Genomic DNA, 27156 nt, shown 5'->3' with positions numbered 1-27156 from the left:
GGCTGCGCCTGCTCCTGCCAGACACCCCGGTGCTCCCGGCCAGGCCATGCCTGCTCCGCGCCGAGAAGAAAAGCGGCATCGATGGGGTGAGAGGGACGTTGTGCCTCCCAGCGCGGACGGGCTGCCGGAGGCCTCCGCAGCCGACCGGAGGTTGTCCCCGCCCCAGGCCTGGAAAAGCCCTCAGGAAGAGCTGGGAGGGTCCCGCTCCCCCCGAGGGCCACCATGTCCCCAGTGCCGCCGCCGTTGCCTCAGGACGACGCCATTTTGGCGCACGACGTCACCCCAGCCCGCCTCCACCATGGGTGCTGTGCGCAGGCGCGCGGCACGCGACGGCCAGGAGGCGTGGTGGGGGCGTGGCGGGGGCGTGGCGGGTGGCGCGCGGCGGCAGGGGCGCGCGGCGGCGGCGCCATGTCGATGGAGGACCCCTTCTTTGTGGTGAAGGGGTGAGCGCCAACTCCGGGAAACCCGGAGCCGTGGGGGAGGTCGGGGGTGTCCCCGGGCTGGGCACGGCCGCCCCGCAGCACGGGAGGCGCGGGGGTTGGGGGGTGCGGGGCGGATGGGGGTGGGGTGTGCCTCTCTGGAGACGACCGGGGAGGGGGAAAATGGCGCCCCCGCCCGCCCCTTCTGCGGCTGAGGGCGGTGGGGGGGTGGGTCTGGGCCGGGGCCTGCTGAGGTGCCCGGCGTCGAGGACCGGGCGCGGGAGGCCTCCCCGCATAAAGCGCTCCCCGCTCCGCGGGCCAGGCAAACCCCCGGGGCGAGTGTTGTAGGTGCGGTGCACCCCCGGGTGCCGGGGCGAGCGGGGCAGCGGGAGGGGCAGCGCCTGCCTGGGCCGGAGCTTGGGGGCAGCCCGCCCGGATGTCCCCGCCGTCGGAGCGAGGCGGCGGTGGCTTGGGAAGTGTCGCCCTGCAGCAGGCGGAGCGGGGCTGGCTGGCTTGGGGGTGGCATTCCCCAAGGGACCAGGGCCCTGGTGTCCAGGCGGAAGGATGGAACGGAGCAGGGACCAAGCTGGGGGAGAAACTGCAGCACGGACGGTGTCCGTGAGAGGAAACAAGCAGAGAAGAGCCTGAACAAAGGCAAATGCAAACTAAAGGTGGTCGAGGCGGGAGGAGAGAAGAATTGTAATTAATAGGGTGAAAGTACCGTAGCCTCTAAATACAACCCCGGGGCCAGCTTCAGCTTCTGCTGCAGGCTGGTCTCCTGCCCCATATCACAGTGAGAGAGCACTCAGGAGCAGTAGAGGTACTCATAGGACAGCGGTGGGGAAAGTCATGTGAGCGCAAGGGGTGTGGGAAGAGTTGCTGGTGCAGCCAGGGAAAGTAAATCACTCTGCCAGGTTGAACTGGTGCTAAGGGGAAAAAAAATAGGAGTCGCTGTGGGTGAGGAGCAAAAGTCCTGTCAAACTTTCCAGAGAGGACCCCTTACTGTGCGGGGAACAGCTGGGAGGGGAGAGGGAATGTGCTGCCACTCCCAGCATTAATTATTACCCGGCAGGTTGGGGTGGAAGGGACTGGTGGAGGCCATCCACATTGCCTTGAGTTTGCTCTCCTGGAGTTCATAACACCTCCCATCGGAGGACATCTAGCTCCGCTTTAAACTCCTGCTTGTGGGTACTTCCGCAGGTATGCCCAGACGAAAAGAAACCCAAAAGTTTTGCTAGCAAGTAGTGGAAGGAACGAAGCTTGCCAGATCCTCAGTGCAGGCTGTTGACTTTAGGGCACTAGATGTGGCAGACAAGGAGCTGTAGGCGTGTGAGAAGAGGAGGGATGTGTATCAGGATGCTGAGAGACTGCAGCTTCGACAACAAAGTTGAGTACTTCAGGCCATGGTATAATGCGGAGAGAGCTGCAGTCCTGGGCTTCCCCTGCTGATAACCTGCTTTCCTTCACTGGGGACAAACACCTGCATCTTACATGGATGCTGTGTGCAAGGTCTTGGGCTTGTGGTAGCCCCTTTCACACCAGCAAAGTCTGGTCTCTGTGAACATGGGAGCAGTTAACAGCTCAGGACCACGGAGTGTGTAAATATGGATAACCACTGATGGACAGTGACCTAAACTTACGGACCCGCTTTCCCCAAACCATCAAAGCAGTGTTCAGTGCTGTCAGCAAAGCTGCCTTCCCATGCTGTGAATGCATTTGTCTCCAAAAAGCTTAGAGCAGCAGAAGAGACTTCTGTTCCCTAAGCCAGCGTAGTAGAGCTGTGTATTTTTTAAATGCTGAATTAAAATAAACAGTGCTGCACTCAACAGTCTGCCTGGCTCTATTGTAGGGACAGTTCCTGTAATTCTGTGTGCCCTTGGGGTATCTTACGTAGGTAGTCAAGAGTCTTCAGAGGAAAGCTGTTGAGAGGAATACAAAACATTAATTGCCAAAGAGCAGCCTTGTTCAGACACTCTGCCCTGGCTTGCCTGTGTGACACTTGACAGAAACCTTCCCTAAAGAAATAGGTCCCTTCATTAGCAGCTGACCTGTAAGTTGTCGTTGCTCAGCACTTTGCGCTAGAACAAGAGATGGGATTGTCCAGCAGGTAGGGCAAATCCTTGTTTTACAAAATAAACTAAAAATTGGTTGAAGGAAAGATGTTCGGGAGAAAGCTGTGCTTCTCTGCGCAGCTGGATGCAGGGCTGTCCTGCTGTGACTGCTGCAGAGCAACTGATGATAATCCTTTTGCTTCTCTTTAACCACCCTGGCTGCAGGGAGGTGCAGAAAGCTGTGAACACTGCCCAGGGGCTCTTCCAGCGGTGGACAGAGCTCTTGCAAGATCCCTCCATCGCCACAAGAGAAGAAATTGACTGGACCACTAATGAGCTCAGGAATAACCTGCGGAGCATTGAGTGGGACCTGGAAGACTTGGATGAAACAATTAATATCCTTTGTGTGGTCCTTTGGAGGCAGGGGTGTACAGTTCCTGATTTGTCCTGAATAGGCAAATGCTAGTAGATAGTTTTTGCAGAAATCAGGACTATTTGGGATTGAATTTTGCGTTTACATTGGCTTTTCTCAAACTGCAAATGAGAAATTAAGGCAAATATGTTCAGCAAAAGGATTTTCCTTTTGCCTTTTTATTTTCATTTTGACAAGGTGCTAAGATGCTTTCTTCTAGAAAGCCTGTTGTGTTGTATGCTTTGGATTCCTCTGTAGACAGTCATATTCTAGGCTGGCTATTAGAAATATTCCTTTTCCCTTGTGTTCATGTGAACGCTCCTGAAGGTGCTGCGCAGCATCAGAACCAAAGCAATGAAAGAGAGAAATCTCACACTGGTGCACGTACTGCACAGTACATTCCTGCCATGCCTGTGTTTTCCTCCAGTATTTCATACTTTGCTAATCAAATTTTGGGGAAAGGCACAGCGCAGCACCCAGTTGCTAGATCCCCGTTGCAGCATGCTTGGGGTTTGTGTATCATCTGTGTGCTTACCCAGCACTGCTAACAGGGACTCCTTGACTCGCTGCCTACGCATTGTTGAGGCAAACCCACGGAAATTCAACCTCGATGCGACAGAGCTGGGTATCAGGAAAGCCTTCATCACAAGCACGCGGCAGGTGGTCAGGGTAAGGAACGTGGGCTTCGGGTGGGAGCGTGGGGAAGGCAAGGGGGAGTGATAGGTGATTAAAAAAGGAAAGCTTGTGGTCATTTCCATGCTGAACTGGAGAGCAGAGAATAAACTTCATGTGCTACCTGCTCTGCTGCAGGCTTCCTTCTCTTCCCTGTACACTCCCTCCTGGGACTACCCAGATGGGTTTGGGGCTGCAAGGGTGCAGGTACCCCATGGCATACCCTCCTTTTCTGCTGCTGCCACTTTAAGTCTTCACACCTCTCTTGCACCGGCAAGCCTGGGAACCTGTAGTAACTGGGGAGGAAGAGTAAAGACCCTGCTGCGATGCAGGGGAGACTGGAGCCTCCCTTCAGAGTTGAAGGAAATCACAACTGTCCTGTGCTTTTGTAGCACTAGTTTTGAAAAATGGTCCACTTTAAACACTGACAGATGGTTGAAACCTAGCGTTATTGAAGTGGTGACTTTGACTTCCTACTGCTACAAAATAGTCCAAACAACCACTAGATTTAATTCAAGGAAGTTTTTTTGTTTAGTTTAAGCTCACACTTCAGAAGCAAAATGAGAATTTTAACAACTTGGTGGTAATAAATAGAGAAGAAAGATGTCCGCAAAAGCTTCACTGCCTGGTAACAAGCCCTAGTTAGGAAGTTTTGTCCCTATTAATAGCTATTCTGAGCGTGGCTTAGTTTCTGCTGCCCCTCATGACTCTGATGTTCCTGCTTCATGAAATGCATTGCTGTGGCTGGCAGCAAGCTTGATACCCTCCCTGCAGCCCTGTGGTCTGGATGCAGCTCCTAAGGCTTGCTGCCTGGGAACTGATCCCAAAACTGGCTGGCTCCAGGTAGCAGGTGTGTGCTTGCTGCCTTCCCCTTGGTGTAGTCCACTCCCAGATGGGCAGGATCAGGCAAGCCTGCTCTATGGTCTTCTTTTCCTGGTTGAAAGCTGCTGGCTAATGGGTTTGGAGCAGCGTCTCTTACTCTGAGATGAAATTCATTAGTGGCATTATGCAGCCAACTTCTAGCTTCCATGGGGAATTTTTGATGAACAGCAGCATGTCCATTAGCCAGTGAGAAGTAAGCGAGTGGTATCTGGTGCTCTTAGGTGTGTATTACACACCTCTAAACAGTAAAACATACCTAAATGTTCTGGTAACATCAGAACTGTGCTGGTGGATCAACCTGTCCGAGGTCATATTGATTACTTGCTAATCTATCCTATAAAAACTAGACTACGTTGTGATGGGGAGCCTTCTGTGGCTAGCAATCTTCTATAGGAGCTCAACAGCAAAATTTAATGGATAAAAGAGGTAGAGGCAGAGAGGATGGCCACAGGACAGGAAATCTATCTTGTCCTGTGCAGTGTAAGACCAGATGCAACTGGGAATAAAGTGCAGGCAGTAACAGGCTTCCAAGACCTTCAATAACATGACTCTTCCTTACAGTCCATCACTAGGAACATTAGTTTAATATTATATGAATCAGTGTTTCTGGCTGTAGTGGAGCAAAATGAGTAGTAAGGAAGGAATATTTTCAAAAAATCCCATTGCTGTTGATTTTAGTATTAGTAAAATGATGACCTGCAATGAAGCTTTCTACAGTATCTTTCCAGACTCTTCAAAACTGTACATTTTCAAAGGAAATCTCCCTTCCCTCATTCCCCCTAAAGAAGCCTTGCTGGGTATAGACAGCCCTGTAGCACCCTGAAATTGCCTGTCACCTCAAATCCAGTGCTCACATATTTCTTCTTTCATTGAACAAACAGGAAATGAAGGATCAGATGTCAAACTCCTCCGTGCAAGCCCTGGCTGAAAGAAAAAACAGACAGGTGAGAACCAGAAACAGGAAAGTTAAGTGAATGCATGGCTGTGTGGAACTTTAAGGAGTGAGGAGGATTTATCAGCTCTAGCAGTTGTTGTCTTAACATATGTGTTAGGTGAAACTTCCATTTTCGCTTACTCTGAGGCCCTACATTGTAAGGTAGTGTGTATAGCGTTGATCAAAACTGTAAAAACTGGAATGACAATATATATCCTGTCTGTAGTTTATCCTCCTTAAAAACCTTTGTTCTGGGAAGGGGCTTGCATGCTGCAGCAAAGCTGTGCATTTGAACCGTGTCTGTTTTGCTGACCTGAGAGAGCTGGTTCTTGCAGGCGCGTTGCTGCCACCCTCTTTGAAGCCTGCCTCTCAAAGCAATAAGTCAGCACTCGCCATCTGTCTCTGTCTTCTGATCTGGTTGTATACAACTGTCAGTGTTGCATTTTCCCATGGAAAGGGGAATCTCCCTCCTCCTCGGGGGGAGCAGGCTCGGAATCCATGTCAGTGAATGTAATCCTGCGCTCTGCTGTGTTTAGGAGCCAAGATACTGCAATATCCTTTCACACAGCTGCCACTCGTAATAGTTAGCCATGTAAGAAGATGGAAGAAGCTCAAGGAGTCTCAGGTTGTCTGTACTTGTAATCTAAGGAATAGAAATAGATGTGGCTTGTGCTGCTCCCCGGCTGACGGGGAGGCTGTAAGGAGATCTGACTTCCAGAGCTGCCTCAGTAAACGCTGGTGTGCGCTTCGTACAATTAACTGGCTGCATCAGTCTTACCACTTGTGGCAAAAATGACAAACTGCAACAAGCTACTGAGAAGCACAGAGCTGATTCCTTAGCTTGTTAGCAGGTTAACTGACGTGCTTGGCAAACACTTGAAGAAGCAAAGTCCCTTACAGCTTTGCTCAGACAGGTCTGTAGCTGTCTTTGCGTTCTGCTGCTTTCCTTTGCGTGAAGTTCCTGCTAGCTACAGGAGACCATATGGCCTAGCTCACACGGCAACATCTGGTCAGGAAAACTGACTTCCCCTTGCTGTCTTCCTCTCCCTTCCCAACCCCTCGCCTTCCCTCCAGAACACGAACCTTGTGCTGGGCTGGGCTGCAGCAGCTCTTCCAGTGTGCCTCTGTGTCTGAAATTCTGGCTGGTGGCAACCTGACCCTCACAGGCTAAGGCTGGCAAACAGGGGCCTTTCTATCGAAGCTGCAGCAAAACTAGTGTGCTGCGTTAAATAAGCAGTAGCTGTGCTTGCCCTGAAGTGGAGAGAACCAGGACCTTGCTCAGTGCCTTGGGGCAGACAAAGCCAGACGTCCTGCTAGCTTCCTGCGCAGGCAGTCCCCGTCAGCTTTCCTCGCCCCTCCTTGAACCTTGTAAGGTAGATGAACTGTAGCGTCTGCCTTGTTTTTAGCCTGCCAGAGAAGCCTGGTTCTTGTCTGGCCACTCTTCACAGAGACACAGTCATCCCCTCCTGCCCACGCCCAGAGGCTGCGAGACGGTCTCATTATGAGTCGTCCTTGCCTCCACACTGGTGGGTAGAGCTCCCTAATCTGTTCATAGTGCTGCAGGGTGCAGCTTCTTACCTGTGGGCCACCTTCATTCTCCAGCATCTGTTGCTGATACTATTCCCCTTCCAGGGGTGTGGCTTACTCAGCTGGAAAGCCATGTCTCTGCTGGCTTTGCACAAGCTTCTCCATTCAGGTTGTAGAGCAGGTAGCAAGTATAATCTTGTATGCTGGCAACTGAATGGTATGCTGGAGGAGCAGGTAGCCCAAATCAAAGAACACACTGCTGTGGTTATATATTGCACTGTTTTACTGTCAGCTCAACTGGTTAAGTACTTTTTCCAGACCCACTTAAGCTTCTGTCATTAGTAGCACAGTGTTCAGTTCGAGCTATACATCTGTTAACACAATATATCTGGATACTTCCCAGCTTACATGTCCTAGCACACAGTGCTGCCTTTCTAGCAGATCTTTGCTAGTCCTTTTTGCTGCACAGACCTCCTGCATACACCGTCTGTCAGTCGTACTCCAGCTCTCCTGCTGCTGGAGAGGTATATCTGCAATATCAGGCTGCAGAGACTTCCCAGGCTGGTATTTTGGCACAGCATTGTTTTAGTTTGTGATGGCAGTCTGGCTGAGTAGCAATAGAGCAGGAGGAAAAGGATGCTGTGTGCATGCGTACGGGAGTATTGCCTCGTCTGCCTTCTTACTACACCTTATAGACAAGCTGTGAGCACACACAAAGGTGTTGCTAAGGGCTCTCTGCATCTGTTTAGGCACTCCTGGGAGAAAGTGGGAGTCAGAGTTGGAGCTCTGGACCTGACAAATACAGCCGTCTGGACCGGGAGCTGCAATTAGCAAATTCACACTTCATTGAGGAGCAGCAAGCTCAACAACAGGTAAGGCAGCTGGCACCATGCAGACTAAGTAGCTTTGCTTGCCAAATGGGTGCCAGGGGGATGAGGTATGGGCTGCAAGAGCCAAAACAAAAAAATCCAGTCCTTCGTTGGTCAAGATCTAGGAGCCTGACAACCCTCTGTTTGCAGCATATACCTGTGCATGCATTCCCTGTACAACACAGCTTTTTATGCATCTGGGAGTAGAGATTTTAATGCTCGAGGCTTGGGTCTTCTGCTCTGTACAGAAGGCAAACAACATGATCAGGAAGCTGTAGCACATTAAGCTTTAATACCACAAAGATTGCTGAAATCCTTGGAGGAGCAGATATGTTGCAAGCAGAAAACAGCCCGTTTCTCTTACGCAGCTTCCCCTGGTTAAAAAATGAGCTGTTTGCAGTTGTTTGTGTGCATCTTCATCAGAACAGGCTAGGAGCAGGAGCGCGTGCCTGCTTCCTTTTCCTGCCTTTGTCAACATGAGATTCATGAGAAAGCCTGCACGAGGACTTTGCTTTGCAAGAACCCCTGGCGAGGTGCTTCCTGGCGGCCAGGGGAGTTTGTCTGGAGAAGTGCCTGAGCAGCACACAGACCCTCGTGCAGCAGCCCACCCAAACATGGGCCTTTAAACAGGCAGCTTCTCGGAGGTGGCAAACTGCTAAAGCTCCTGACCCATAACACCGTCCTGGCTTTCAGATGAGTTTTACCTAGTGACTCTTGGAAGATAAATAGATTCAGAAGTAGGTAACTAGGGTAAATCTAATCCTTAGCGTGACTGTGCCCTGAAAATGACTTAAAACATCAGCAGACCTATTCCTTTGGCACACTGGGAGCCAGGCTTGCTATTTTTAAATGTAGAAGCTGCAGCAGCCTTTTACTCACATTAACCCCTTGTTAGCTGCAGCATGTTCCATTGCATTTCCCAGGCACAGCATCAGTGTGGCTCCCTGGTGCCTGCTGCCGTACCTGCTGCGGGCAGCAGGGCTTGTGGAGGTTTTGTCGACCAGCCTGTGTGGCTTTCAAGAGCCACCTTAGGTGCAGCAGGTGCATACCATTCAGTTCCCAGGGAAGTGAGGCGGCATGGCTGAGCTGAGGGAAGATTTGCAGGGATGACAGGAGACTGCAGCCTGCTGTGCTATGGGGATGCCATGCTGGGGAGGTTTTCCTGCAGCTGTTACTTCTCCAGTATTTCTTAGGAACGTGGTCCTCATTCCTGATGGCTCAGCTCTGTGCCCAGCCCCTGCAGCTGATATTGGCCAAGCAGCAAGTGTCTGTCCACCAGATCAGCTGGCTCTGACCCAGCTGCAGGAGACAGCAGACCTGTAATTGCCCATTTCCCTTCTCTTTGGCTCCAGTTGATTGTGGAGCAGCAAGATGAGCAGTTGGAGCTGGTCTCTGGCAGCATCGGGGTGCTGAAGAACATGTCCCAGCGCATTGGAGGGGAGCTGGAGGAGCAAGCAGTGTAAGTGTGAGATGTGGGGCTGGCTGCAACACAGCTGGAGGTCCTCGCACACATATATCTGCCCCTGTTAGGGTTTTGAATTTACTAGTCCCTCAGGCAGCCTCTCCTAGCCAGCCTTTGATTTTAGACAGTGGAAAGCATTTCTTACTGCAGCTTGCAACGATCCAACCACATCGTTTGTTTGAAAGCCTGCACCTAGGGCAGGCTTAGCTGCCAGTTTACCTTTCCTTCTTTCTTCTTCTGTTTAAACACCCCCCCCTAAGGCACACAGTTATACTCCTTGGCTTCAGGCAGCCAGCAGTACCGAACAGATGAGGGTGGGAGGTGCTGTGTAATGGGGAGACTGTGCAGTTTCCCATTCCACAAGGTTTTGTGCTGCTCTGGGTAGCTGCTTGACCCAGGAGTTCTCAGCTCTGCCTTGCTGCTCTGAAACACAGCACAGAGCTACGATTGATAGTTAAAACTAAAAATATCCCTCACCCACGCAAAGGGTTGAAGGGTAGCTCACAAAGTAATTTGCATCCATCCATTTACATATAAATTAGATTTCTTTCCCAGTGCATGTCCTTTGCAAACAAGTGAAGAAAGTTTCCAGTTATGCAGGCTAACAGCTGCCGCGGGAAGAGAGGCTTGAAGGGTTCATGCCTAAAAGCCCTCCTTGGCTGATAGAGACTGGAGGGCTATGTCCCCTGTGAAGTGATGTTTTCTTTGATGGAGAGGAGGAACTTCAAACCCCTCTCCTGTATGAAGTCTTGCAGTGTGAGAGTCGTCTGCTCTCATGGAAGCAGATCAGTGTGGTGTGTCCATTTCAGATAATCATGTAAGCCATCAGTGCTTGCTAGACAGTAGCAGGTAACTACTGCTATGAGTTTTTTACAACTCTTTTTTCCCCAGTGAATGAAGGTTTAACAAATGCCCTAAAACTCCAGATGAAGGAAGCTGTGCTTTGAAACATGTTAAGCTTTAAAGTCGCACTGGCTGGAGACAATTGGATTGGTACCTTGGTTCTGGATGTACTTGTTTCTCTTCAAATGATTTCTTGGCATTGACAAAGCACAGCGTCAGGAAGGCTTTCAGATTCATTAGAGTCACTGTGTGGATGGAGTAGAGGGGTAACTTCCACACAGAACTTAAAGCACCTTAAAAGCAATTGCAAATCTCATTCCTGCTTAATACATGACGGGAACAAGATTTTAGCTTCAGCTGCAAGCCCTGAACATGAAAAGAGATTTAAAGTCGAAGACAGCACCTAGATCTATCTAACCAGTCTCTGCTAATCACAGATTATAAGTGAGACTTCGCTGTTCAAAGGAGGAAAACCCCCACTCCTCACCTTGCAGGGTGCATAGAGCTCAGCTGTGAACGTACAGGGGGGACTGGTCTGACAGGAGTCCCAGATTAATTCCCACTTTCCACCAAAGCAGAGCTGCTGCTTCAGCAGGTTTTGTTCATGCCCCGTTGGGTACTTTCAGGAGATAGGGCCACATCGTGTTCCTCCGCCAAGGTGCGATACACTATCACATCAGTGTTTTGATCAGTGTGTGTGAGCATGCTGAGAAATCCTGAAAGGGATGCACTGCTTGCTGACAAGTGCCATGCTTCTCTGTCCCCAGGATGCTGGATGACTTCTCCCACGAGTTAGACAGCACTCAGTCACGGCTTGATAATGTCATGAAGAAGCTCGCCAAAGTGTCTCACATGACAAGTGGTAGGTCCTGGGAAGTGGGATACAGTCCTGGAAAGGGAGAGACAAGCCCTCAGATCTTCAGGCTGGGACACTACATGCTCCCACCCACCGACAGCCATCCCAGACCCGAGCAGAGGGGAGGGTGCAGCTCTTGGTGCTTGAAAGAGGGGGAAGATTTCCAAGCCCTGCAGCTGCTCCTGCCCAGACACTGCTCTGCAGCCTATCCTTTGCCTTTGTTTTATTTACAGATGCCTTTCTATTTATGCTGCTGCTCTGCGGTGGGAAAATCCCACTCTAGATGGTAGCAAGGGAAGCTATGCAGCCTCCTGCTCTCTGCAGTTTCCCGGGCTGCCTGCAGAACAAAAGCTTTCAAGGTGCCATAAAACACTTGCCACCGTGTGTGGCTTCCCCTGCACCAAATGCTTGCCTGCAGCAAGCCCCTTCTAAAATCCCACCTGCCCTTGGGTTGTCGATCAGATATATATCTCAGCTGGCAGAGGAAAGAGGCCATTTCTCCACGGGGGGAGGCTGAACCCATGAGAAAAGTCCTTATAAGGCTGTGCCTGAAGCTGGTGGGCTGGCGAGGCGCCGCAGGCAGAGCAAACAGGAAGCCCGGCGTGCCTGCCGGGAAGTCCCCCGCCGCCAGCTTGCCTCTCCGAGTGCTGGCGATACGCCCAGCAGTCACCTCCTCCGTTGCCCCTCTCCTGTGGGTGCTGGGATAGCTTGTGGAGGCAGCAGCGAGCTGGGAGAAGCGTTCCTGCTCTGCAGGATTAGGCTGGCCATGGGATTTACGAGGTGGTGGAAATACAGCCCTTGAGAGACCATTTCCAAACGGCTGACAGTGCACTTTGGGTCACCAGCCCAGTGGCAGTGTGACCGCTGGCAAACTTTGCGTATCTCCTTTCCTCTGGGAAGAATGCTTCGATCATTGCAGAGTGCTGCTGAGGGCTGCGAAAGAGCATTTCTGCTATCCCTGGCATCGCATGTGCAGGGGCTGAGCAGGAGGGCTCTTCCCAGGGCAGCTGCTGTGGCCAGAAGTTGTGAGGTGCAGCAGCCCTGTCCCCACTGTTGCAGGGGCTTGCAGGGGCTTTCTCTCTGCCGTTGCAGACGTAGCCATGGAAAGATAGCAGCCGTCAAAGGCGATGCAGTGTTGAGCTTCTGCAGAGCGCGCACAGGGCCAGCGAGGTGTAAAGACATCCAGGAGAGACTTCGTTCCTGGCGCTCTCCTAAGGGGAGCTGCTGCAGGTTCTTCCTGGTGGAGCTCTTTGGTGCAGCCTTCACTGAACCCCTTCTTGTTCCTCTAGCAAACGGGTTACTCCACGAATTAGCAGCAACACAACAGCTCTCTCCCAACTGCTTTTGAACCAGCTTATCAAATCTGAACTTGGTTGGGGAGAAGCCTCAAAATTCCTACAGCTGTCCCTAAAAGCCGGTGTATCCTGGAGGAGAAATGCTGTCGCCCCAGGGGCTGCAGGGGGGCATGCTGCCAAGGGAGCTGCTGCTTTGGCTTTTTATGGCTTCTTTAAGCTTAAACTGACCTCCTAGCAGTACAGAAAGAAAAGTTCTCCCCAATTTTCCTTCCCCATTAAAACAGGAAGACCGATGCTTCCTTTTCCTTCCAGATCGACGGCAGTGGTGTGCAATTATCGTCCTCTTCGTCATCTTGCTGGTGGTGCTCATCCTGTTTTTCATCCTGTGATGGACTGAACTTCCTCAGACGCCCCCTCCCCGCCCCCTTGCCCCCATAGCATGGGGAAATGAAACTCTTGCCCTTTCCGTCCGCCCACAGAGATCCCTGGCAAGAAAACCCACACCCAGCTCTCAACTTTCTCCTTTGAGGACTGTGCCTCGGCTCCGACGGTGTCTAACCTGGCCCTGGGGAGAGGGGGTGGAGGACTGGAGCTGCCTCTTTCCCTGGTGTGGTGTGACGTGGACCTGGGCTCCAGGTCTGGACCGAGGCAGCTGGAGGGGAACCTGACCCCCGCGCCTCTGCCCCGTGCAGGTAGGAGCCAGTTGCAGCGGTCCCGAGCTGCCCGCAGTCGGATGCGGACACAGAGCAGCGAGCCCTGGGGAGGACAGGACAGGGGAGGAATTAATGAATTCACTGAGCTTTACAAACCACGGGCCCGTGGGCGCTTGCCAGCCAAAAGCATTACCAGGAGGAGCAGAGGCATGAAACCCCACGCAGCCCCGGCGAGGGAGGGGAGCCCCAGCCGAACTGCCCCTGCCCCATGCTGCCTTCCTCCCACGGGCTGGCTCTGTGCCGCCAACTTGCCGCCAAGATACCACAGTGAGCCTGCAGCAGAGCATTCGCCTCCACCGCCGCAGGCGAGCTGTAGGGTGTAGTGTCCTGCCGCCAGCCAGCCGGGCGCGATTAGAAACCCCAGAGCTTTAAACCTGGGTTGATGCATGCCGAAAGCTGGCAAACAACCGTTAGCTGGAGAGTGAGTTTGTTAAAGCTTTTAAAATTGCCTCCTTTGTTATACAAGCCTCTAAAGCTCATTGACTGATGCTTTCTTTGCCCTTGTATAACTGAGTAACTGCTTCTGTTTAACAGCTGCTTCCCTTTGGCAAGTGATTTGTCAGGCCTAAAATAACTTATTTTTTTTAAGGAAAAAAAATACTTTAAAGCTTTCTTTTGATGACCGTTAAAGCCACATTCTCTCTGCGGGCGCATGACACACATTTTCAGAGGAATGGGGCTCAATTATGTATTTTAAGTGCATACGAACTTGTAAATAGGATGTCTTAATTTTTCCCAAACACTATTTTTTGGACACCTCCGTTGTAAGCAACCAAAAGGCAGGAGATTCCAAGCTCGATCACTTCTGTATTACTTCCCAGTCCTTTGTTACCTTTGTTTGTCACTCGCGTCCTTTCAGCAGTGTCAGCCTAGTTGTCTCCCTCGTATGGCGAGTTAGGAGTTAGCCAGGTGGTCGATACCAAAACACGGTGAAGAAAGCGCACCCTGGCAGTATCACTGGGGAGAAACGCAGGCAGGGGCTTCGTGCTGCAAACACCAATTGCAGGACATGGGGTGACTCTTCAGGAAAGCAAAAACAATTTCTTACTAAAGTCTGCGCCCATATTTAAGTTGCAAACACTAAAAGACTTGGGACGGGCTGGCCTGCGCCTCCCATATGGGTCTCAGATGGGGCTGGGGGAGGAATTTAATTGGTGTTGACGCCAGAACTTCTGCTGAAATTGCAAATCGCCCCTGAAAATCATCCTCCCCAAGCGGGAAGCTCGCCACCAGAGAGCTTTACCTCCGGGACGCTTAGCCCGGACTGAACATCCCTCCCCACCAGGTTTGTGTGACCCCTCCCGCAGGCACTGACAGCACCGTGCCTTCCGCAGCCAGGCGCCGGACTTGGGGGGTGGGGGGGTGGGTGTGATCCCGAGCTGCCCTGCCACGCCTGGGCGGGTGCTCATGGCATTAACACACGTGTGCCCTTAGCGCCAACCTGCACTAATTATTTCAGCAGTTGCTCTTTATCCTTGCAGAGCACCTCGTTTCTTTTGGTTATGCTGCAAGAAATACGGGGTGTCTCCTTTCCAAGCTGGTTGTCACAGCGTCTGCCCAGCTCCTTGGGCTTAATACCTCTCCAAGAGCAGGTTCCTCGGAGCACAAGTTCAACCAGGGAGCGGGGCTCGCCGTTGGCCGGTATTTACACACCTCTGACCCCCACGTTATTTTCAGTGTGGTTGTGCATCCTCCAGGAATGTCTCCCAGTGCTCGGTGCGGGACCGCTCCTTCGTTAGTCCCGTGTGCTGCCGGAGGGTGGCCCAGCTGCTGGCATCACTGCAAGCCACCAAACTGTCTTCGGTCCTTTTCCTGTGTACATTTGCTCTTTCTGTTGTTGGTGGTGCCCCTCCCTTTAACTAAATAAATGCATTGCTGCTGCACCACGCTGGGCAGCAGCGGGGATCAATGCTCGGCCGCACAGTGACCCTTGTTTGGGGACAAATGGGGAGGTCTCTGGCCCCAGGAAAAGCTCCCACCAGCATCTGCTGGGCATCACCCTCATGGCTTTTAGGGCATAAGCAGCAGCTTATGCCCAGCAGCTGCTGCCCAGATGCAGGGACACAGCCATGCAGAGGGCAGCCATCGCTGCTGTGCCTCCTCCGCGTGCCAGTCTTGGCGCCTGCGGGAGAGGCTTGTCCCTGCGCAGCCGCTGCAGCCACGGCATGAGTTTCTCCTTCTGTGGCTGGAAAAAATAAAACCCCAAAACGAGCAGCAGGAGCGCAGACCCCTCTGTGATTAGTTGTGGATACTTGCAGGTGCATCCCCGCTGCTGTCCCAGCAGTGCTTGCAGGAAGAGAGCAGCCCCGTCACCCTGTGCTCCCCCCAGCCCACTATGCTGCTCATCTGAGCAGGGGGAGGGGGCTGTTCTGCTCTTTGAGGAGTGCCGTGGGTGGCTGAGCCCCCCAGCTGCCTTCCCAGGGCCCCCCAGCACCACAACACGCTCAGGAGGTGGCTGTTAGAGTGACTGGGCCTGGGAAACCAGGCAGCAAAGGCCCCGAGCCCATCCAGACGCACACCCCTCCCTCCCCCAAAAAAAGACCAGGCTGCCTGGGGGGTGGCAACAGGGAGACCCCAGCACAGCCTTCCAGGGAGCACTGTCCCCTGGGGATCCCCTCCTGCCCTGTCTCCGTTTCCCCCCTCCACAGCCCATAACAGGTACTCGGGCCCCAGAGAGCTCCTGCCCTCAGCTGACAGCCCCCCAGCTCTGCCTGTCCTGGGCTGATGTGCTGTGCCACCCCCTGCCACCCCGCAGCCAGGACACGTTCAGCGCCCTGGATGAGCTGCATGCCGTGGTTACACTGGCCCTGGGGGGGGCTCAGCCCCACATGGCAGCACCCAGACCCACCCCTGGCTCCCGCATCCACCAGCAGCCCCACAGCCGTGGGGCTGGAGCACGCCCTGTCCACCTGGCCAAGTGTCACCTCCTAGCCCCGCCGTGCCACCTGCAAGCCAAGGACACCATGATTACTTTTTTTTTTTCCAGTTTGAAATAATTTAAAAGAAACACACCAGCCCACAGGCACAGGTTTCTGGCAGTGGCAGGGAACCCCATATCTCCTGGGGATGCAGGGGTGGGGTGTCCCCACTCTGGCCTCCCCAGTACCCAGCAGGACAGTCCCACCCTGGCTCAGTAGCAGGGCTGGGCTGTCCCCCCACTTGGGGCACCTCCTGGACACACCGGGTAGTGGCTGGGGGGGGGTCCTTGGTCCCGCTCTGCCTCCCAGGGAGCCAGGAAATCCGCCTGCCCCCACCGCAGCGGGGACCCAACTATTGCACCGGAACAGGGCAGGTCCTGGCGCCGTGGGGCAGCTTGGTCCACGCCGTGCCGTCCAGCAGCATCCCGGGGTGTCCGCGGGACACTGGCCTCCTCCCACCGGGCTTCCCAGGAGCTGTGCCAGGGCTACCGGGGCGCCGGGCGGTGCCTGAGCACACGGAGGGACAGGGTGTCCGCTTGGAGCAGCAGCTCACGGATGCGGGCCAGCCCCAGCCCCGAGACAGCTGCCCCGTTGACCTGCAGGATCTCATCCCCCACGCCTAGGAGCCCCGCGTACAGCTTGGCCGTGCCGGCGTCTGCCATCTCCTGCACATAGACACCTGCAGAGAGGGACAGGGGTGGGTGAGGCCCCCAGACACCCCATGGCCGAGGCTGTGCCCCCTGGGGGGGGGTACCCAGGGGCTGCACGCTGGGCCCATGCACAGCAACGAATTTATTATAAATGGCCTTTGGGATGGGCTGTGTGTCCCAAGCCATGTGCTGATGGACACACGGGACTGGGCAAGGCCACAGCCTCATATGGCAGCATCCACCCATCCACTGGCACCCCTTTGGGGCTCAGCAGCGATGGAGCAGCCCCTTACACTGTCCCCAAGCAAGCCTGGGGACAAGAGCCACCATGGAGGCTATGCCTCCCCTGAGGTTCATGGAATCACAGAATCATTAAGGTTAGAAAAGACCTTTAAGATCATAAAGTCCAACCATCAACCCAACAACTCCCAGGCTTCCTAAACCATGTCCCCAAGTGCCATGTCAAACGTTATTTGAATACCTCCAGGGATGGTGACTCCCTGGATGGTGACGCCGATGCTTGACCACTATTTCAGTAAAGATATAATACCCAATACCCTAATACCCAATCTAAACCTCCCCGGCATAGCTTGAGGCCATTTCCTCTTGTCCTATCACTAGTAACTTGGGAGAAGAGGCCAACACTCACCTTGCCACAACCCCCTTTCAGGTAGCTGTTGAGCCATAAGGTCTCCCCCAGCCTCTTCTCCAGGCTAAACAACCCCAGCTCCCTCAGCCCCTCCTCATCAGACTTGTTCTCCAGACCCTTCACCAGCTTCGTTGCCCTTCTCTGGACACGCTCCCACACCTCAATGTCCTTCTTGTAATGAGAGGCCCAAAACTGAACACAGCATTCGAGGTGCGGCCTCACCAGTGCCGAGTACAGGGGCACAATCACTGCCCTGCTCCTGCTGGCCACACTATTCCTGATACAAGCCAGGATGCTGGTGGCCACCTGGGCACACTGTGATGCTTTGGGATGACCCCACTGTACCTGTGTCGGGCCGGCCATGCCCAGAGGTGACACAAAACCCGAAGGCGCCATGGGGCGGTCGCTGCAGCTCCAGCTGGCTGGTGCCGTCGGGGAAGACCTCCACCACGCGCCCCACCGCGCGCAGCCGGCCAGGTGCCCCAATGTCTTCCACGCTCAGTGAGCGCCGTGGCCCCAAACCCCCCTTCCTATGGGGAGAGGGGAGACAGGGTGAGCAGGGACCCCACGAAGCCACTGGGGGCCGGGTGACGAGGTCCCCAGCTGCACCGAGCCACCCCATGTGTCTGAGCACCCCGAAACAGCCTTCCTGGGCACGGCAGGGACGTGCCGAGCCCTGTCCTACCTGCCAGCCGTGGTCTGGGGGAGGAGGTAGGCGCTGGCACGGGGTGCCTTGCCTAGGAGGGGGTGCAGGCTCTGGACGGAGGCAGCTTTTTGGGGCTGGCAGAAGGGTGACTGTGACACCTGGGGAAAAGCAGCCGGTTGAGATGGGGATGACTGTGAACACCATGTGGCACCGCAGCCTTTCACCATGCCCAACATGCCCCCAACATGTGGGGGCACCCCACACTCCCTGTCCCCTCACTGGAGCCCTCCCCAAACCACCGCTGAGGAGGGATAAGCCAGCGTCCCCCACTCCGGGCCAGGATACCCACCCAAAGAGCAGGGTTTCTTGGGGAGGCACCTCGCTGTTCAGCTGGCTGGGACACACAAGCCGTGACCCCAAACCAAATTACCCCATCTCCCCTCCCCAGATCAGGTCTTCCACCCCCCACCCCGCTCCCTCCTTCCCCCTCCCACTCCCCATTTGGCTCCAGGCTTTTCTAACCCAGCAGGTTTGGGATGAGACATACCCACAAGCCCGTCCCAGGACTGCCGGGGCCATGAAGTGATGCTCAGGAATGCTTCACCCTAGCCCAGCACACTTCCTCTTGTGGAACCCCCCTGCCCCCCGCAGACAACTCCTGCGGGGGGACGTTTAGGCTCACCAGCTGCAGGGACTGCAGGGAGGGTGACTTCTTCATGCCTGGGCCATCTGTTGGGGTGCCGCTGGGGGCCGGGAGCTGCTCCATGCTATAGCAGCGGAAGCGGCCCAGGCGCTGCTTGGTGCTTTGGCTCAGGCTGCACAGGAGCTTCTTCAGCCCCGATGCTGAAGTGCTGCTGCCCTTGCGGCTCACCAGCCGCCCCGGCTCCCTGGATGGAGAGGGACAATGGGCTTCCACCATGGGCCTGGCAGGGAGCACGACTGGCAGCTGCCTCAGGGCTGGGGTGAATCCTGCACCCACCTTTGCAGCCTCGATGGCCGCAGTACAGAGAAATTAGGCTGCAGGGTGAGATCCGGGTGCAGCCACCTCCCCGCAGCAGTAACCCAGCATGCGCAAGGGATGGCTTCATTAGCCAGAGAGATCTGACAGGTTCCCTAGCAATTTTCCCCATAACATTAGGGGTTTAACACCCTGCAGACCTCCCCTGCTCTCTGCCCGAAGGGGTCACATCCTGCCAAGGGACTTGAAAAACCCAGCGCCACCTCCAAACCTTCCTGCCAGGCTGAGCCATGCTGCGGCTGGGCGCAGGTCCAGCAGGTTTGTGTTTGGCGAGCCCTGAGGCAGCCCCTGTTTAGCAGCTGATCATCCCCAAAAGGGAAGATCTGGCACTAAGCAAAACCCCTCCAAGGCTGCCTGTTGCTGCAACACCCTGTACAGAACCAGATGTGGGGTGAAACACAGCTCCCCCCGAACATACTTAAAACACACACGTGTGGAAGACTGTCACCCCCAGATGGAGGTTTCCAGTGCCAAAAGGTGTGGTGCCACTGGGAAGCGTTGGCGGGCTCAGCTTGGCGGAGTCCCGCTGTGCCGAGGAGGGATGCTCGGGGACGCAGCACCCACCACATGGCGCGGGTTGCCCGTGGCCCCTCACTCTCGCTCACCCGTGTGCTGCGCTCCCGGCTGGGTGCCGCTGCTGCTGCGCCCCGGGTGTCCCGGCAGCTTTCCCAGGTGGATGAGCAGCCTTCTGGGGCATGGGCGCAGCTGGGCCGGTGTCGGGCTGCGACGGTGCCCCTGTAACCACAGCAAGACAGTCACATCCCTGCCTCATTGGGGACCCCCGTGCACCCCCGTGCGTGGGTCTCTTACCTCTGCCCGTACCCAGGGGGTCCTGCCCGTGGGTGTTGTTGCAGTTGTTGGTGGACAAGGCACGGAGGGGACTGCCTGGGAGCCACCTGGGGCTGCAGGGACCCTGCTGCTCCGCCTGTCCGGCCGTGCCCCCAGGCTGGGGGGGCACAGCACTCCCACCATTGGGCTCCAGGCCCCAGGTTCCTTGTCTCGATGCCCGGCAGCTGCCACCAGAAAGGAGGGCTTTCCTGCAAGGCGCCTGGGAGCAGGCCTTTTTGGGGGGTGGGGGAGCAGGGCGGTGGGTGCCCAGCCTTGGAGTGCCAGTCCCTGGCTGCAAGGAGGGGTCGGGGGGCTCACTGGGCTGCTGTGGAGGATGAGTGGCATTTCCCACCCCCTTGCTGGCCCCCAGGTGCCGGTGGGGGTCCTCCTCCTCCTGGCTGCTGGCTCTCCTTGGCAGCGGGGGGCAACCAGCCCCTGGCTGGCTTGTGGTGCCACCCGAGCCCCGGTCCCCTGTGGGGGGGTCACCGCTGACCGCACATATCTTCTTCCCAGCCCTCGCCTCCAGCTGCGGGGTGGCACGGGGGGCCCTGTGCCCATGAGCCCAGGGGTCCCGGTGCTCCCGTGGGTGGGGGCTGCGGGGTCCTGCCTCCTCGCTGTCTGTCCGGCAGCCATCGGAGGTGTCGGTGCTCTCCAGGGCTGAGTCCACCTCATCAATGTAGGTGACATCCCCAATGTACGTCTCCTTGATCTTCTCGGTGTGGATGCGCTGTCGTGAGGGAAGGATCCACAGCGGGGACCCCCGGGGGCCAAGAACCCTAGTTTTGGGCTCCGACCAGGCAGCACTCATCCCCCCACTATCCCCCGGGATGCTTCCTTGTGCCTCGGGGCTGCTTTCGGCCACGTCAGTGGCTGCTGGTGTGTCTGTGCCCCGGCCAGCGGTGGCACCAAGGAAAGAGCCACAGGCACTGCACTTGCCCCCAGCCATGAGGTCACCGCTCCGGGATTTGGGCCGGCTGGCCCTGTCCCCCAACTGCCCACTGCCAGCTGGCTCCGGCAAGGATTGCACCGAGCCCAGCGCCCGCCGGTGCCGCAGCTGCAGCCGCTCCAGGTACCGCACCTCGGCGTCGCGGGCCGACTCATCCTCGAAGCGGACGCGGGACGGGGAGGGTCCCCGAGGCCGCCGTGGCTGCCCACAGCTCGACTCCCCACTCGATGAGTCGCTCAGGCTCCCACCGTCCCGTGGGGTGATGATCAGCCTCCCACTGGGCTCCCTGGCATGGGGACAGATGGACAGAGGAGCTGCAAGGGCTGTCTGGTTCCCTTAGATGGGAGCGGGAAAACCCAGCGCAGGAGATGGCGGGACAGGCAGGGAGGGAAGCCCACCCAATGCTCCATGCAACCCCGCTCCCCTCCAGCCCTCTGCCCGGGCTGCCCAAAACCGGAATGGTGAGCAGCTGCAGCAATGTCCTGCTGCCACGGCCCCACCTCCATCACCTTTCCCCCGCACCGAGGTGCGCGTTGAATCAGTCTGGGAACACCAAATTGCACACGACCTGGCACACACGGCAAGCCACAGCTTTGGTACAGCCTTCCAGCACCAAACCTCCTCCGGGGAGGCACTCCCCATCAGCTGGGAAATGCATCCTCCCAGGCAGCCAGGAGCACACTGTTAATGCCTCATAAAACACAATTAAATACCCCCAAATATTACGCTGCAAAGACTTCACGTGTGCCCAGGCAAGGGGGATGCTCGTGCAAGCAGAGGACTGCTCACTCAGGGGTACACGGCTGCACGCAGCAGGTCAGACCCTGACTCTGCACACACGGGTGCACGCTCCGCACACACCGGTACGCTTCGCACACGCCCGCTCTGCGCACGCACCGCGTCCCGAAGCGCCCACCGAGAGCAGCGAGGCAGCGGCGGAGGGGAAGGCGGGATGTGGCCCGCGGGGCTGGCACTGACCTGGGGCACGGGGCCGCAGCAGTGGGGAGGAGGAGGATGTCGTGGCTGGCACGCAGCGGGTTCGTCCGAGCCTTCATGCGGGCGCGCTGTAGCAGCTGCTTGGCTTGCTCGTGCCGCGGGCTCAGCTCAAGCTCCCGCCCGGGGACAAAGGCCCTGCGGCCCCGCGGCAGAGAGGGAGATTAGGAAAAAAATAACAGGGATTAGACGTGGTTTAACGGTGACGACGAGGCTGCTCTGCCCAGGGAAAACGGGGCCTGGCCTCCAGTCGCAGGCAGGCTGGCTGCTGCGCTGGGTGACAGCCCGTGGGAGGAGGGGGGTCGCACCCCGCACCGGTGATGCTTTGGGCGGGGGCTCAGCACCCACACAGTTTGGGCACCAGCTCAGCCGAGGCAGCGCTTTGCACCATAGGCACCACAGAGGTGGATGGGGAAACTGAGGCAGACACTGCCTCCGTTCCTCGCCGGTATGAATCCTGCAGCGGGGTGAACGCAGGTAGGTTTGGGGTGACCCCCTGACCTGGCTGCCTTGCTGCCTTCCTTTCCTTGCAGGGGGTCTTTCCCCCGCACCCCCCTGCCCCACCGGCTGCAGGGTGGGGGATCAGTCAGCAGCGGGAGGACGCAGCCCTGCTCCAGCACTGCCTTCCCTGTTGGCCATGGCCCTAATCCCCCTGATTAAAATAATCAGCTCAGGCAGTCACTTCGGGGAGCCTGGCCTTAACCTCTTCACAGCAGGAGGGTGGGTGCACACCAGGCCCCGGGAAAGGCCCCTGTGCAGCACCATGGGGGGGGTGTCCAGGCTTCCCCCCAGGTTTTGGCTGCCCCTGCTCAGGGGGAACACAACATCCCCAGCTCTGCCTTGCACCCAGCTGTCCCCAGTCAACGCCAGCTGCCAGAGCAGAGCAGAACCAGTAACCACAATATAGGAGGGTCTTCCCCACTCACTTGCTTCTCTCCCATGCAGCCCCCGAGCCCCTGGCCCTGCTCCCCAGCCCGCTTACCTGCCCCAGCTTACCTGCCTGTCCCGCCTCCCTATTTTTAGTCTGTACCTCTAAGATTTATCGTTAGTCCAACAAGATTACACACGCCTGCTGCCTCGATCCTCTTAAGCACCTGGAGCAAATTTCTGCCCTGGCCTCTTCCCCAGCTCCCTTCCCACCCTGGGGTCCTGGCAGGGACCCCCCATGCCCAAACACCACATGGACACTCGGCTCAACCTGTGCCTCCTGCCCTGCTCACACTGAGGCATCACAGGAGCCCCTCCATGCTCCCCCCACCAGCTGCCCGACTGGAGGGCTGCCCCACTGCTCTCCCCCAGAGACCTGCTGAGCCTCAGCACTGCTTTGTGGGTTGCATTTATAATACAAGTCTGGGGAGAAGGAAAGAGGGAAATGTCTGTCTCTGCCATGATGGGACTGACCTACCTGCAGCCCTCGGCATCCTGCAGTGAGACCCCCGAGTCCCAGTCCCCGTCGCTCACCGGCACCTCTGAAACGCAGGGCAGGGGAAAGCATCAGCCCAGCTGAACTGTGGTCCCCACCCTGGTCCCCCTCACTAGCACCCCCCATATCCCCAGCCCAACAGCTCAGCCATCCTAACAAATACCTTTTTTGGGGCTATCCCAGCTGCTTGGATCCAGAGACCCCAGGGGGTAACGCCACCCAGCGTGGGGTGCACTCGTGGGGACGGGGACTGCGGGGTCATCAGAGCAGATGCTTTCAAAGGGGAAATTAATTTCCTTTTCTGGTGGCGGCTTGCAAATATAAAATGATGCCCACAGACCTCAAGTGCCCCAGAAAGTGGGATTCTCACTCTTGCTTTTAGCAGTGAAATTCCTCACCAGGACGGGGACCAGCAGCACCTGCATCATCCCAGTGAAGAAGCACCCCATTTTGTTCATGGGCATCTCCTACAGCTGCTGGTGAAGGGGGTGCAGCACCCACGGGGGACAGGGCAGCCCTGGGGTGTGAACCAGCAGCGTGGGATGCTGGAGAATGGCACCGAGGACCCCCCCTTGCCTCAAAGCTTTTCCTTCCCACTCTCCCTGGCTCTACTGGAGCAGCTGCCACCTGCCCAAAATACGCACCGGCCGCAGCGAGGCCCAGCACCTCCTGCAGCAGCCGCCGGTTCCTCTCCACCCGCTCGGCCAGCGAGAGCCTCTCCCAGCCCTCCACTGTGGTAGGAGATGCAGAGGGACCCCCCTGGTCCCGCGGCGCGGTTCGTGCCTCTTCTTCCACAGGGGGTGTCTCATGGGAGGAAGCAGAGCCCTGAGTCCTGCCAACCTTGTCCCAGGGGTGCTCGGTGCCTCCTGGCACATCTTCCCTGGGTGCTGGCACCCGCCAGAGTCCCGGGGTGCCGGTGCGGGGTGCCGGGGGGCTGCCGGCCGCAGGGTCCCCGCCGTCCAGCAGCCCATCCGTCAGGTAGGTGCGGAGCTGGGCCCGTGGCTCCACCGCTGCCACATCCATCGCTGGCTTCCCCCGCCGCGGCCGGGGCTTCTTGGGCGAGGACCGCTCGGGGGCAGCCACGGGGGTGTCCGGCCGGCTGGCCCCCTGCTTCTCCTTCAGCGCCTTCACCTTGCTCTCCAGGATGGTGTGGGGGCTGCGGGTGGCCTTGGGGCACTCTGGTGGGGCAGGAGCTTGACCGTGCTGCTTGGGGGCCTGTGGCGCCCACCGTGTCTTAGCAGGACAGCCCCCCTCCATGTGCCCTGCAGGGACAAAACCCAGGGGAGGGTGGGAGAGCCCCCACGCTGCTCTCGCCCGCCTCCTCTCCAGCACCTGCCTTGGCACCTCCTGCATCCAGCATCACCCATGCCTGCCCAAGACTCTGCAGACAGCAGCAGTGGGGATGCCCGTGCCCAGGGTGAGAGCAAAGGCATGCGATGCCACTGCGGTGCAGAGCGTGGTGGGGAAGGGGACAGGGACATGACACAGCACGAGGCCACCCACCCACAGCACTGACAATGTACCAGCATCACTCTGGAGCAGGGGGAACAGGGCAGCCGTAGTTCCCCAAAGCAACTGGCCAGCCAGGGGCTGAGCAGGAGCATGGGTGCCTGCCCACACAGTTTTGGGTGCCCTGGGGTACCCAGCAAGATGCACTGGAGGGAACCTGCGTTCTCCGAGGCAAATCATGGCCCTAAACTCTCCAGAAATCCCGCACAGATGCAACTTGTCAAAGGTGCCACCAGACGGACACCAGCCCCCTGCTCCACCCCAGCCCCAGGGTCACATGTGTCACCCATCCTGCACTGTCCTTGTGGTCCCGGTGGCACCGAGGTGCCACTGCCCCCTGCACCCCACCGGGAGCTTCCCATCCCCACTGGTACCCCTGGAGGAGCCTCCCCCGTGGCCGTGGCTGCGGGAGCATCCCCGCAGCACCCACCCCGGGCCCCATCACCCCCCTGGGTCACTGCAGCCCCTTGCTGCCACAGGGCAGAGCGGTGGCAGGACGAGGCTGCAGGCATGAGGGGAGGGCTGTCCTTACCCCCGGAGCAGCATCAGGAGAGGGCTGGGAAGAGGGAGAAGAAAGCGGAAGAAGGGAAGGAAGCAGGGGAGGAGAAAAAAAAAATTAAAAAAAAAAAAAAGGGACAAGCCAGCAAATCCCAGCCCCTTCAGCCAAGCCAGGGCTCAGCCTCTTGGCTGGGCTGCGGGAGCTCAGCTGGCCCTGCCTCCTGCCGGGGCCTCCTCCTCCTCCAAAGCGCGCCCCCGAAGCGCGCACCCCACGCCAGGGTACCCAGCCAAGTCCTGCACCGACCCCGAAGCTGAACCACCCGCCCCCATGATGGCTGGTGGGTGGCCCCCAAGGGCGATGCCACTGTGGCCACGCACGGCATGGGGGGCCGGAGGGCACCCCGCAGGAAGCGGGAACCCAACGCCCCGCGCCGGGATGGAGGGAAACCCAGCTGCCTTGGACGGCTCTCAGGAATGTCCTTTGTCTGGGCTGCGGGTTTGGGAGGTGAGCGGGGAGCAAGGCCAGCCCACCTCCCCGGGCCTGCCGGGGGGAGCACCTCACCCCGTGTGCCTGATGGGTCTGGCCCACACCAGTCGCTGGGGCTTTAGGAGGGCAAAAAGGATGGAAAGGGTGGTCACGCCAGTGTGAGGGTGTTTTCTCTAACAGCCTTCAGACCGGCAGCAAAGCCTGCTGGCTTGAGGCACCCTCCTGTGAGCACCATGTTTGCAGATGTGCTAAATTTTCCTGCTTTCCTGGAGGCCAAATCCTACCTAGACCCCACAGCAAGCCAAGACCAACAGCTCCTGACTGAGCATCTTCAGGTGGGAGGATGATGGGAGCTTGGTGTATCCCTGTATCATCATACCATCATCTCTAAAACCAGTGTGCAACATGCACCCTGCAGAGCCACCCACAACGAAACCCCTTCCCCTGCCCTCCTCCCGAGACCCCACAAAACTCATCACACAGGACGATCCCAGCCGGACAACCGCTCACCTGGAGGTGCCGGGGCTGCCACCCCCGGGGGGCAGGATGGCTGCTGCGGGGGCCATGGCTGTCCTGGCTCCGCTCCGCTCCGGCTGCCGCTTTAAGCCACAGCTTTTGATATTTGTGATTGGTTTCATAATCCCGATCAAAAGGAAATCACCAGGATTATGAAATTGTTTTAATCCTCACGGCTCCTGCCACACTGGCCCCTGCCAGCATGAGCAGCAAGAAATCACTTTTATCTTCTTAAAACATCCCACACCACCCCAGTGGTCCCAGGGCCTCCATGACAGCCAAAACTGAGCCCAAGGGCTTCCTTCCCCACAGGGGCTGGCCCTTGTAGGCATCCGGGACGACGGGCAGCACAGATGTCTCCGTGGGGGACAGATGGAGCATCTTTCCCCAGCTGCTCCCAGGCAGCAGGGGACCGCTGGCAGGTTTGGGTGGAAGAACCTGGGGCAGAGAGAGCCTCCTCGCCCCACACCCCAGCCCTGGGGTCCGACCTCCCCTGTGGTGCCGGGACCCATCCTTACCTCCAACGCCATCCCGGAGAGGGGTCCTGGCTCCTCTGCCTGGGAAAACGTGCCTGGGAGATGTCAACCCCATCAAGCTGGGGACAAACCGCCCGGTGAGGTGCCAAAGCAAGGGCGGCCAGGCTCCTGCCACCAGGCAGGCAGGGAGCCGCAGCCTGCAGCACCCAGGGTGCGGGGATTAAACCTTTGGGAAGCAGCTGGCATGAGCCGCAACAGGCTTAGAGTGATTTCAAGGCGCTGGGCTCTCTTCTGGAGGAAGATTGATTGCAAAAGACGATGAAGGGATTTAAGAGAGCAAAATGAAAGCACAGACCCCAGACAACCCAGGGTTGGGCTGCTCAGCCTCCGGTCACCCACTGTGCAGGCAAGACGACACCTTGGACCAGAGGCAAGCTGGAGAGAGGCAACCAAAGGCTCCCAGAGCCTTTAGCTGATACGGCACAGTCTATGCAGAAGGTTTCCTCCAGCACCATCCCCTGAGTGTTGAGTTTAAGCCCTTCCCTTGAAGCCCACCTGTCCACCACCTCCAACCCCTCCTCAAACATCTCCCTCCCTCCAAGCACCTCCACCTCCTCCCGGGACGCAGACGTCCCCCACCTCCAGCCACCAGCGACAGCCCACA

The 27156-nt window shown here is 57.1% G+C and overlaps 2 protein-coding genes across 6 annotated transcripts; one reads left to right on the top strand and one right to left on the bottom strand.

Annotated features, from left to right (window-relative positions):
• Positions 1–14846, top strand: STX6 (syntaxin 6). Of its 5 annotated transcripts, none has more exons than XM_064454519.1 (9): positions 1–86; positions 2696–2865; positions 3457–3551; positions 5318–5380; positions 7647–7769; positions 9119–9225; positions 10839–10933; positions 12702–12914; positions 14417–14846. In XM_064454519.1, the coding sequence occupies exons 1-9, from the start codon at positions 82–84 to the stop codon at positions 14800–14802; spliced, it is 1257 nt and encodes a 418-aa protein (XP_064310589.1). In that variant the 5' UTR covers positions 1–81; the 3' UTR covers positions 14803–14846. The 5 variants fall into 5 exon arrangements, with proteins under 5 accessions (XP_064310589.1, XP_064310590.1, XP_064310592.1 ...); XM_064454520.1 differs by having other exon boundaries at positions 3–86; positions 14613–14846; XM_064454521.1 differs by lacking the exon at positions 1–86 and adding an exon at positions 338–443.
• KIAA1614 (KIAA1614 ortholog) lies at positions 13490–25321 on the bottom strand. The gene is made up of 10 exons (XM_064454518.1): positions 25048–25321; positions 23651–24268; positions 22989–23052; positions 21569–21721; positions 19627–20876; positions 19422–19551; positions 18481–18685; positions 17838–17956; positions 17498–17682; positions 13490–16532 (listed from the first exon to the last, which is right to left on the bottom strand). Exons 2-10 carry the CDS (start codon positions 24261–24263, stop codon positions 16339–16341), a joined length of 2913 nt encoding a protein of 970 aa, XP_064310588.1. The 5' UTR covers positions 24264–24268; positions 25048–25321; the 3' UTR covers positions 13490–16338.
• Between the last annotated feature and the right edge of the window lie 1835 nt (positions 25322–27156).

The sequence above is a fragment of the Phalacrocorax carbo genome, chromosome 6 (genome assembly GCF_963921805.1).
Source record: "Phalacrocorax carbo chromosome 6, bPhaCar2.1, whole genome shotgun sequence".
NCBI lineage: Eukaryota > Metazoa > Chordata > Aves > Suliformes > Phalacrocoracidae > Phalacrocorax > Phalacrocorax carbo.
The sequence above is the reverse complement of the archived record's forward strand: the minus strand, read 5'-3'. Positions and strand labels throughout refer to the sequence as shown.

What these genes read in the sequence shown, in the direction of transcription:
- STX6 (XM_064454521.1), top strand. Translation starts at nt 409, where the DNA reads ATGTCGATGGAGGACCCCTTCTTTGTGGTGAAGGG. An exon ending in CTGAAAGAAAAAACAGACAG is followed by an intron (nt 5,381 to 7,646) that starts GTGAGAACCAGA and finishes GCATCTGTTTAG; the next exon opens with GCACTCCTGGGAGAAAGTGG. An exon ending in CGCGCCTCTGCCCCGTGCAG is followed by an intron (nt 12,915 to 14,416) that starts GTAGGAGCCAGT and finishes TTATCCTTGCAG; the next exon opens with AGCACCTCGTTTCTTTTGGT.
- KIAA1614 (XM_064454518.1), bottom strand. Translation starts at nt 24,263, where the DNA reads ATGGAGGGGGGCTGTCCTGCTAAGACACGGTGGGCGCCACAGGCCCCC. An exon ending in GCTGGGCCTCGCTGCGGCCG is followed by an intron (nt 23,053 to 23,650) that starts GTGCGTATTTTG and finishes CCTGCGTTTCAG; the next exon opens with AGGTGCCGGTGAGCGACGGG. An exon ending in GCTGCGGCCCCGTGCCCCAG is followed by an intron (nt 20,877 to 21,568) that starts GTCAGTGCCAGC and finishes TCCCCATGCCAG; the next exon opens with GGAGCCCAGTGGGAGGCTGA.